The sequence below is a fragment of the Chrysoperla carnea genome, chromosome 5 (assembly GCF_905475395.1).
Source record: "Chrysoperla carnea chromosome 5, inChrCarn1.1, whole genome shotgun sequence".
Lineage (NCBI taxonomy): Eukaryota > Metazoa > Arthropoda > Insecta > Neuroptera > Chrysopidae > Chrysoperla > Chrysoperla carnea.
In genome coordinates, this window is record NC_058341.1 from 2,466,942 (window position 1) to 2,479,555 (window position 12,614).

Sequence of the window (12,614 nt, forward strand, 5' to 3'; positions counted from 1 at the left end):
AATATTGTAATATTGTAAGACTGCTTTTGGGGGTGTTTGGGACTATTATTATCAACAATTACGTCTGTAATAATATTCCAATGTAAAATAATAGTGTAGGAAATTTTCTGTTTTTTTAAAAAATGGAACCCTTATAAATTTCTTTTGGCTCATTTTTTTCTTAAATTGAGGATAGTGCAATTTCTTGTGATAAACAAAAATTTTGTACAGAAAATTCAAGCCTACATATCAAGGGAAATTTTTGAATGTCTGTACAAGTTAGAAATTAGAAAGAAAATGTAAATTTTAATTTTCAGTGTAATTTAGAAAAATTTTTTGCTTGTTGTAAAAGGTCTCGGGCCCAAAATACATTTCATAAAGGATAAAAAATTTAAAAGAGTGTTTTTATCAATAACTTTTTACTTCACGAAAATTTTCATATCCAAGGATATAACTTTTATTGGATGATCCGAAAATTGCGCAGAAAACTTAAATTAAAATTCATTGTGAACGATTAATTATAATAATACGAAAGAGGGAAGGGTAAGGAATCATATGCGTCCTCCTGGAAAACAACCCGTCGAGGTATCTTCGAAAATAATTCGAATTTTGAAAAATCAATTAAATCGCAACTAAACATTTTTCAGACTCTCTAAAAGAGACAACTCCAATTATGAAAATTTTGGTAGAGGAAAAATTTTGCTATACGGCGATCTTGGCACAACTGCTTAATCAAATTTTTGTTCTTTTTTGTGTTAAAAATGTAGACTGGCCCCTAGATCTAAACTGTATAAAAGTATTTCGTTGCAAAAATCAATTTTTAAATAAAAATGATGTAAGATGTGTGAGAGATGTCTCTTATATAAATTCAACAAATAAATAGATAGGACTCATAGAATGTTGCTAGGACTCAAAATATTAAAATTAGTAATTAAATTATATAATTAATAAAAAAAAATATTAATTGAAAATATTATTTTCATAATTATCTATCAAGTTGTTTGCCATTGAATTTGTTTTTTTTTTCTTTTTCGAAAGCCTAAAAAATAATAAATATAAAAACAAATTTATTTTTATTTTGTTGTTATTTTCCTTCCTGTTTGTCTTTTCTTCCTTAGACAATGCCGACATTCACTCGGAGCCTTGAGGTCCATTTTGTTGCCCCGTTAAAAATAAAAAGAAAGAAAGAGTTAAGAAAAAATCGTCGCATTAATTCAGCGTTCATCACCTTCGTTTTCTTGATATTTCGAAAAGTTAGGACAAAATATTTACTGTATTTATTTAAATCCATAAAATTGTGAACAAAAGGGAGGTCAAAGAAAGTGACTACAACGCGGTAGTCTTTGTTTTAAAAGCGATCGGGAATCTGCTACTAAAATTATTTCCTTACATTTTGTGATAATTTTTGTTGAAGTTACCTCCAAAATTTCAACTCCGTATCTTTTATAGTTTTGTAGAAAATGGACACCAAAGTTTTGAACTAATTTGTGCCCTAACGGGTAAACAGCGACGTTTAAAGTGAAAGGGTAAAAATAAACGCCCAGAAAACCAAAATGCAAAAATAAGCAAAAGAAATAGAACAAGCAAAAAAGAATTTAGAGAAAAGAAAATCGAAATAGTTAATAAATTTAAATACTTAGGAGTATTTTTACCACATAATGGTAGCTGGAAATTTCATCAACAGCAAATGATACTTAATTAAATCGAAACAAGGCCTCATATCTCTGAGAAAATATATCTATAAACTCAAAAACTTATCAGTTAAGATTATTCTCATTTTATTTAATGCGCTGATTATACCTATTTTATCGTATGGTGGCCAAATTTAGGGGAGCATTAAAAATTGAATATGGAAATGAAGTATTTTGTAATAAATTTTATAAAGAAATATTAGGGATAGCAAAATCATCATGCAACAGCGGTGCTCAAGTAAAAAATTGGAAGACAAGCGATTGCAGCGCATTTTATCTCACTATCATTGGCTTATTATGAAAGAATTAAAAATGGCAACAAAAAATTACAAAAAGGAGGTCTCGAATGAGGCCATTGAATCTTATGGAAATGACATCTGAAAATTGGACAAACACAGGAATAAAAAAAACAAGGTCTCGCATGCGGATTAGAAACAAATATAAAAGAACAATTTAATCTTACGGAAATGACATCTGAAAATTGGACTAACACAAGAATAAAAAGAAAAAAGTAGGTTCCGCATGCGGATTAGAAACAAATATAAAAGAACAATTGACTCTTATGAAAATGACATCTGAAAACTACGAAAATTGGACAAACACAATAAAAAAAAAACAAGTCTACCATGCGGAATAGAAGCAAATATAGAAAAACGATTGAATCTTATGGAAATATTTGAAAATTGGACAAACAAGAATAAAAAAAAACAAGTACAAGAATACTATTTCAAAAAAAGTATTAGACGAAGTGAACTCTAAGGTATCAATGCAGATGTATTCTTGCATACCCCATTTCGAAACTTGCGCACCATAACCAAATATATTACATAGGGAACAAAGGAGAATCTTTGCTTCGTTCAGACTAAACACTTACACCTGGGGAACAATGTACGAAATGCATTAGGAGACAAGATGTGTGTTCTATGTGGTGGGCTAGAATCTGGACAAAATATACTTATGGATTGTGTAGGAACCAGAGAACCAGAAAGAGTTTTTGCAATAGGATTGAATAACCAAACGAACATTTTTAATGTTTCTGATTATGATCAAGCAGTAGTAATGGCGATTTATATAAATTTCATACTTTCGAAGAGGAAAAGTTGTTTTGATGACCAAATTTATCTTGCTAAGTAAATGTTTTATTACAAAAATCAAATGAAAATGACTTTTGACTCTGGTATGAATACGTTTTAACTAAATTACTTTGATTAGTAAATTCTTTATTACAGAGATCACATGAAAATAGTTTTTCTCCATTCTGAACCAAGTTACGTCGAACTAAATAACTTGATGAATTAAATGCTTTATTGCAAATTTCACCTGAAAATAGTTTTTTTTTTTTTTTTAATATTTTGGGCCATTAAGCCATTTACAAAAAAATATATATACATGAAATAAAAATTAAATAAAACTTTCGATACAATTAAAATAAAATAAAAACTTCTGAAAATATAACAAAAATATTAACGAAAAAAACAACCTTCAAAATAATAAAATAAATAGGGACGATACATAGACACTAGGATATAATACACAGGATTGAGGAAGGCGCTACCGAGACCCATCGGAGCTGGGAAAAGATTACACAAACATAAATGTTGAAGGTCATGGATTGTTAGACAATAGAGAATTAGTGTAGCACTTAAAACAGACAGCACAGTGTATTTTAGGGGGTGGGGGGTGGAGATTTAAACATCGATGTTAGAAGATTTAATGAATTGGAATATATATGAAAATAGCTGATTTGTGATATTAATACTACTTTCTTCATCTTTGTTTTTCAAGTTTAATATTTTCGTAATTAATTACGTACAAATTTTTCTCATTTTCATGAATTCGTTCAAGTTTTATATTCATTAAACCATATGTTCACTACTGTTGTTACAATCTTCTAATTCATTCTTAATTCGTTCATTACAAAAGAAAATGGTTTTTCACCATTATCAATCCATTTATGAAACATTTTCGAGTAAATAATTTATTACAAATTTCACATGGAAATGGTTTCTCTCCATGTTGATGTCTAATTAAATGACTTGATGAATTAAATAATTTATTACAAATTTCACATGAAAATTGTTTTTCTCTACTATGCATCTGTTTAGGTTGAATTAATATAAATCATTGATCTGTTGTATTAATACCTTCTTTTTCCATATTATATAATTGTCTTTTAATATTTCATTTTTTAAAACTAATTCTGTGTTTAGTTTTTTTTCTTCCAAGTTTAATTTTATCTTTATTAATTAATAAATAAATTATTTACACATTTTTTAATGATTTCTACTTTTTAAATTTATAATTTAATTAATTAGCAGTTTAATAATCTCTGTTTTACAGCACTCGTGTAAATTACTAACCTCAACTGTCAACGTGTGATTCATGTAAAGTATGTTTCACACGTTAAGTATGTTTCACACCTAAAAGAGGTTGCGGTAAAACTGACTGACAATGGGGATGATAACTAAATTTTTTTTATCACTTCACGTGAAGAATTATCTCAAATTTATAATTAAACCAATTATCTAATTTAAAAACGTTTTTTTTTTAATTATTAGAATAATATCTGTAGCAATATTAGCAACAACAAAACTGACTGTAATGTCTCACGACAGGGACAATCCGGCTTTAGACTGCCAATTACGATACATTTAAAATTATCAATAAAAAACATTTTCGTGACTAATTCTTATACCAGTATAAAAAGATTGAATCCTACGACACTCACTGGTCTGCTCTTTACTCCATTGACAAAACAAGCGTCATCGAAAACGGGAAAGCTGAAACAAACAAAAAAAAAATATTAAAAATCCGTCACAAAATGCTATAAAACCCAATTCACTCTTTGAAAACCCACAAATATATTATACTTCAATTTACTATTAAACTTTTAAGGAAGAAAAATAATCTCAAAGATAGGTATTACACTGTCATTATTTCGACTAAAATTAAACGGCAACAGTTCAGTGTAGGGACTGACGGATGTTTTTTACTCTATGCTTTGAACATAGCACCATTTATAATATATTTTATGCCATAGAGAATCATGTCAACATTTTACATGTAAATAATCACTCAGAATACACGTTTTTAATATATAAAAAGTATAAAATGAATTATGATATTTGTCGAGTTTGTTTAGTTTCAAAACCAAAAGAATATACAGAATTTAAAAATATATTCACAAGTACTGAATCCTTCAGTAATAAAGTATTAAAATTAATCGATGCTATTGTAGAATGTGCTCCTATACAAGTAAGTTAACTTAATCAAACAATTAAATAATTTTAAAGTAAGACAGGGTTTGTCTGGCAGGCGTCAAAAGTCAACTTGTAGTATGCGGCAAGGAGACATATTTTTGTCGCTCTATATTCCTTTTATTCACTGTGTGTAGCATGAAGCTATAAAGTGCTCCAGGATTTCCATGCATTTAGGTCCCGTATTCGTGATCAACCTCCGAAAAAATCCCCTAAAGCCAATTCCGTTGGCAAAATATTCACTCAACTACATTGATTATATTTTTTAGATTAAGGAAAATGATAATTTACCGAAAAATATCTGCTTGAATTGTTTGGAAAAATTACAAACATCTTATGAATTCCGTGAACTATGTTTACAATCAGATATTAAATTAAAATTATCTTTGGAAAAACCGGAAAAAGAATTTAGTGATGATGAAAAGTCAATCAAAGAGGAACCAGAAAATAATGATGACATTCATGTAGCTGATGACAATGTGAAAAATGAAACTGAAAGTGATAATGATGAGAAAATATCGTGTCAAGAATGTATTAAAAAATTCACATCTGTAAAGTCTTTCCAACGGCATTTAAAGCATGTTCATCCAATCAAATGCGCTCATTGTACTGAAAAATTTTCCAATAAAAATGATTTATTCCTTCATAATGAAAAATTCCATACATTTCGTTGTAAATTATGTACAGAAACATTCATCTCGGAAAGTGATATGGAAAAACATTACAGTGAAATTCATTTAGCTACATACGTTAAAAGTGAAGATCATGTTCCAGCAGATGGCACTGTAGTCACGAATAAAAATAAAATACGTAAATTATTTAAATGTATGGAATGTAATAAAAGTTTTACAACAAATCCGTCACTGACTATACATTTACGGATTCACACGGGTGAAAGACCGTTCGTTTGCGATATCTGCGAGAAAAGTTTTAAACAGAAAGTACATTTATCAATACATAAACGGACTCATACAGGTTAGTTCACAAGTTTTTAACTTTTTTTTAAAGAATTTTCTTCTTTCCTTACTAATTTTATATACAGAGTTTATATTTAAGTTGGCTACATATGAAAAGCTTTTACTTTTAAGATAAACTAATAAATTTTTTGTAATTTATTTTTTAGGTGAAAAGAATTATATTTGTGAATTATGCCCACAAAGTTTTGTAACAAATAGTGATTTATTAAAACATAAATCAAAGAAACATCAAGATCAAGTACACTTAAAAACCGAAAATACTGAACCAACTTATCAATGTGATATGTGTGACAAAGCATTTCTGACAAGTTCAAATATGAAACGACATATTGCAAAAATGCATAAAAAATTTAAATATCAATTGGACGAAATCGATAATTCATCTGCCCCATTAAAATGTTCACTATGCGATCAAACGTTTAAATCGAATTGCAATTTAAAACGACATCTAATTACGCATAATAAAAAAATACCAGGAGAAATACGTAGTCCGTTTACATGTAACAGCTGTGGAAAAGGATTTATCTCGAAAACCGAACTCTCCGAGCATTTATTAATCCATGCGGGTGAATATAGTTTTATGTGTGATATTTGTGGCTACGTTTTCGAACAAAGTTCATACTTAAAGAATCACATGCTAACGCACACGGGAGTGAAAGCGTTCTCATGTAATATTTGTTCCAAAGAATTTACGAATAAATCATTTTTACGATTACATTTAGCTGCGCACGACGATGATTTACCACATAAATGTCGATTGTGTCCGAAACGTTTTAAATGGCGTGTAGGACTATGGCGTCATGAAATGCAACATACGGGAGAGAGACCGTATAAATGTAATGTGTGTAGTAAAGGGTTTATTGAAGCGGAAGCCTTACGTCGTCATGTACGAGTTCATACGGGAGAAAGGCCGTACAAGTGTGATGTTTGTTTTAAAACGTTTAAAGTGACTGCTACATTGACAACACACAAGAAAATTCACAAAAAATAGAATTGAATCAGTTACAAACCGAGAAAATCGAGGATTGTCATGGAATATAATTGACCGGAAATTAAGAAATGTAATATATAATTTTGGGAAAAGCTATAAAAGTAACGATTTTTCAATCAGAAATTTTCGCCATGGTAAGAGATGCCCAAATCTGTAACACGAAAGGTTACAGTAGGATACATATCAGAGGGCTTTCTTAGTGACGTCTGGCCTCGACAGAATCATATAGCTTCATCTGATTGTTCTCAAGGAAGGTACAGAGGAACGCTTAGGTTAGGTTAGAGTGGCTGTTCATGGAGTAGTTCTTGATATTTTGTATAGAGTCATAATTTTTAATTGCGAGTAACTTTTCTTTGTAACATTTCGCCAACTTATAAAAAAGAAGGGTAGTTTACCAAAAATAAAAATAGTGATTCCAAATTTTTGGCTACCCTGTACATTATTTAGAAGTTTTAAATATTCCTACATACTTTTCAGAATAAGCAAAACTTCTTATAAACAATGACTTAATACTTTACAAGCGCGGATTTACCGCATGCCCTCAACATTAACACATTTGTGACGTCATATAGTAAATGATTGTGTTCCCGGTCTAGAATGGCAATTATAAAAACGGGGGCCTAAATTTTTTATCTTTTCTGATTTATTACATAAATAAATTTTTGGCTACTTTAATTAGTTAAGATTTATTTTTATATTTTTTATTTATAATCTAACACATTTCTCATATTGTTAATAAAAAAATATTTTAATAAAATATATTAAGTAAATTTTATTCTGGTCCTTTTCCCTTCTAGAAATTTCCTCTAAATTATTAAAATCTATTCCCACCACTTCTAAGACATTTTTTTGGTATTTCAACAATTAACTGTTTGTTTTCACTTGTTTAACCTTCATATCTCGCTAAAAATTGGTATTTTTGTAACAAGTAGACCTAAATAACTTTTACTGGGATCTTTTTATTTAGGAAAAAGCTTTACTGAAGAAAAATTTAGCTAGGAAAATTAAAACAGAGCATCCTATATAACAGTTGATGATAGCATTTGTAACGCAAATACATTTATTATTTGTTACAATAAATAAACAATATCACTACAATCAAATTGATTAAAATAAATTAATTAAATGTATCTACAGAGTGTCCTGGTACCAACATTCAGTGATCCTTGTTATCTTTGTCCTTAATTATCGTACCCACCTTCTGGTTCAAGGAATGAGGGTCAGAAATATCTTGTTAAAAATTTCATAAATTCAAAATTTTACTTACGTAAGCATTGAATGGCTCTGTAGTCTAAATTCAAGGTTTTAAATATTGACAATTATCTAAACATAAATTCAATGATTATAAATATTGAATAAATAATATATGTATGTGCGATGTACTTGACATGGTTTTATTCCAAATTTATGATGGTATTCTAATGTAGGTACATGGAAGTCACATTTATATAGGATGACCTAAATCATCGCCACCGGATCAAACATAAACTATGAATTCGTAACGAAATTCTAAGTCGAAAAATACTTTGGTGTTTTTCAATCGGAGGATGAGAGAGTATGTGTGCACATATTAAGCAATGCGTACAAGAAAGAGGTGTTACAGACATGTTTTCTTGCTATGAGTTGAATGTAGAACTATCGTACAGATTAAATAGAACCGAAGCTACAATACTCGGCAGAAACATGTAACACCTAAAACATCTTGTACTCTTTCTTACACGCATTACTTAACGCATGTACTCTATCATACTCGTGGGAGATGCCTATGCCAAGATGTAAATTAAACACATGGTATATTTCATATATACAGGGTGTAAAAATTGTTAATTTCATTAAAAAAACAAATTTTTCCATCGTTTCACCCGAAAGGTGAAGAGGCTGTAGCTCGAAAGACTGCGCATTTCGAAAAAATTAGCAGGAAATTTTTTAAAAATTTCATTTGTCGAGATGAAAACAATAGGTATTCTTTCAGAAAGAGAGTAAACTAAATAGACAACACAGCTAAGTGAGTCTTTTATTTTAATAACACAAATTGATTTTATTTGAGTATTGAGGTAGTGTAGCATTACCCATACGTTACAGCTACAGTTGTGTGGATTGTGTGTAGCGCTACGATTGGATTGGAGACTTGAATGTTGTAATATAATGTTACTATGGCATCCAAAACTTATTTATTATTTACGCGACAAATGTATATTTACAAATCGGTCTGTAACATCTATTATGGTACCAGAGTTGGCAACGGTATTTGAGACTATATTTTAATATGTCTCGCGATGTTAATTGCCTGTTTTTATGCTTCATAATGAAAATTCTCGCGTAGTCATTTGTGACAGATCAGGTTAATTTTTTTTAAGAACTGATCTAGTTGTCTTGAAATAAACTTTTTTGTAGCGTTGCCAGCTCTTATACTATATTAGTATATATAATATACCCCATAGTTACATACCTTACTAGGGTACTTTGTAATTGAATGTTCATATTATAGATTGCAGGCAGGGGTGGATTTATAATATTGAGATATCGGGGATTATATTCGGTAGGGGTCACCAAAATTGGTTTTTCGTTCAAATACGATAAAAATTGATTTTTAAACTTTATGACGTCATAAAAATCCAAAAAATTTGATTTTGCTCTACCACACCCAAATTTTATCCAATTTAGATCAACCAAGTATGTAATCCTACTAATTTTGGGGCGTACTTTTCAAATATTTGGTCAAATTTAAGTTATCCTTAATAAATTTCGAAAATACAGTATCGTGGTTTATACATTTGGTATAAGGGTTAAAATAAACGAGTAACTACTGTAAAAAATGAAAAATATGACCCAAAGTTAGTAGGAATCAAAAAAAAATTCACTCAAATACGATAAAAATTGGTCAAAATATCCAAAAAATTGAATTTTGAACTTTATGACGTCATAAAAATCCAAAAAATTTGATTTTGCTCTACCACACGCAAATTTTATCCAATTTTAATCAACCAAGTATGTAATCCTACTAATTTTGGGGCGTACTTTTCAAATATTGGGTCAAATTTAAGTTATCTTTAATAAATTTTGAAAATACAGTATTGTGGTTTATACATTTGGTATAAAGGCTAATATAAACAAATAACTACCACGAAAAATGAAAAATATGACCCAAAATTAGTAGGAATCAAAAAAAAATTCATTCAAATACGATAAAAATTGATCAAAATATCCAAAAAATTGAATTTTGAACTTTATGACGTCATAAAAATCAAAATAATTTGATTTTGCTCTACCACACGCAATTTTTATCCAATTTTGATCGGTCAGGTATGTAATCCCACTAACTTTGGGGCGTACTTTTCGAATATTTGGTATTTGGTATTCGTATCAAATTTAACATATCTTCAACAAAGAGTTCAAAAAATTTATTTTTTTTATATATTGCCCAAATTTTATCCTTTTGAGTCCTATTTTTCATTTTTCGTGTTACATATTCGCTAATATTAGCCGTTCTGTCAAATTTAGAAAACTTAATAGTCTATTTTTTAAATTTATCGAAGATACATTAAATTTGACATATACACCATTCGAAAAATACGATAAAAAATTTGAGTGTGATAGTGGTATTGATGGGTGGGACACCCGATATATTAAACTGTAATTTAAAATACTATTTTTTTTTTAAGTTTTACGTATCGATATTTATAACTAATAATATAATATCATTAGGCACCATACATAACACAGACAGTTCAACATAATTTTTCTACCTCGAATAATTAATTTTTTCCCCTCGAACTAAAACAAAACATTAAAAATTAATTTTTATAAACAATTATTATAAATTTTTTAATAAATAAATTTTAAAAATAATAAGCAATGTGACCTGTTGATTATTTTATGACCATAAAACTTATTTTTTCTTCTAATTACAAAAATTAATTAAATTTAAAAATTAAACGAAAAATATTTAATAAAAAAAATTATGTCATTTAAAATCGTTACGGTGTTCGAATTAGTTGTGTATTTTAATGAATCATTATTTGTGAAAGAGTGCGTGAAACCTTATAAAAATATTTCAAAAAATTAATATTTAATTACTAAAAAATTTCATCGTAATTTGAAAAAAAATAAATTCGATAACAGCTCGCGAGTAATGTGTGTGTATTAAAAAACGTCACTGATTTATAAGCAGGGATTTAAAGGTGCAATAAAAGAAAAATCTTTTGATAATCGACATAATATTTATACTCCGAAAAATGGAATTATAATCCTGACAAAACTTATAAGCGGGGAGCCCGTGATAATAAAACTGCACTTATACCGATTCCGAAATTTCGCATATGATTCAATGCTATTTAGAGATAGGTACAATATGGATTAGGTGTTGTGCCAGAGTTTATCCTTGCAGAAATATTTTTTATATTCTTAATAACTTCAAGTATTTTATACTTTCATGGAAATTAATTTGTAAGAGTCCATTTTATTGCAAATTTTATCTACGTTGGGTGTAACAGCTCTTATCGTGGCAGAAAGATCTGCCAAACCGATTAAGACAATAAAATTTTATTCTTCACGGAACTATTATTTTTTAATTTGCACGTTTTGAGTTCTACAAAAATTTTAACAAAATATCTGTCACACTAGTAAAAATAAAGAAAATCTGGCAAAAAAATAGTTCTGTCAGGATAAACCCTGGCAGACCTAGTCCATATTGTACCGTGAACTTTTACTATCACGGGTTCTAGGGCTAAAAGGCGATCAGATTTAAGAAAAAAATTCAAGTCGTGATATTTTGAAGTAATATTTTAAGGATAAAATTTTTAGAGACAAACGTTGCGATAGTCTGAGACTTGTCCTTCAGGGGCAGGTCCTTCAAAAATTGTTGTCATGTTCATACAACAACTAAAAACTTGCAGAACCTCTTGAAAGAGAGGCAGATTTTTTTTAATTTCATAGCACTACACTAATCTTATAGAAATAGTATTTGTTTTCATAGGAGTATCATGCTCCGGGCGCTACTCACAAAGGGCGCCAAATGGTCCACAAAACAAAAAATTGCTGAATATATGAATGCCAGTCTAATTTAATAAATATCAATTCGTAAATAAAAAGGAAAAAAAAAACTTTTTTGAAAACATATTTGAAAGCTAGTGCTTCCCGTGTGGTCCCATTTCATTTTAGTCAAGTTCTGACAACGGCATCCATGAAAAACCATAAAAACCTTAAATTTGCATTAAGAAGGCACGACAAGAGGACGAATAACTCAATATAACGCCAACCGAGTTCGGTTATTCTTTTTTTTAGTGACAAATTAGTTAGAGTTCTTCAGAATACTAAAAATTACAAAATCCTTCAATAAAATGAAATTTGACTGAGCCCCAATTTCTCTAAGATTATTACGGGATCTTTTAATTCGGGGTATTTATTACTTGAATGCCTGTACTATAACTATAGACGTATTGTGATTTGATTAATATAAATTACTATTTTTATACACATAATAGATCAATGATCAAAATCACATTCAACAAAAGAAGAAGGGAGGATTAATGCAACACAAATTAATTATTTTTATTACTCTTAGAATGTGCTTCATGCCAACTGATTGCCCTTCGTAAAAGACAAAAAAAAAACTAACAATTTAATATATAAAAAAGTGTTTTTCCAATTGATTTAACGTCTCAAAATTAGAAATAAATTTTCTATAATAACTGTGTATTCAAACAAATATTTACGCTTT

The 12,614-nt window shown here is 29.0% G+C and overlaps 1 protein-coding gene across 1 annotated transcript; it reads left to right on the forward strand.

The window, feature by feature from the left end:
* Positions 1-4,781: 4,781 nt before the first annotated feature.
* LOC123300276 (zinc finger protein OZF-like) lies at positions 4,782-7,260 on the forward strand. Its single transcript, XM_044882821.1, has 3 exons — positions 4,782-4,925; positions 5,197-5,902; positions 6,051-7,260. Exons 1-3 carry the CDS (start codon positions 4,782-4,784, stop codon positions 6,893-6,895), a joined length of 1,695 nt encoding a protein of 564 aa, XP_044738756.1. The 3' UTR covers positions 6,896-7,260.
* Positions 7,261-12,614: the final 5,354 nt, after the last annotated feature.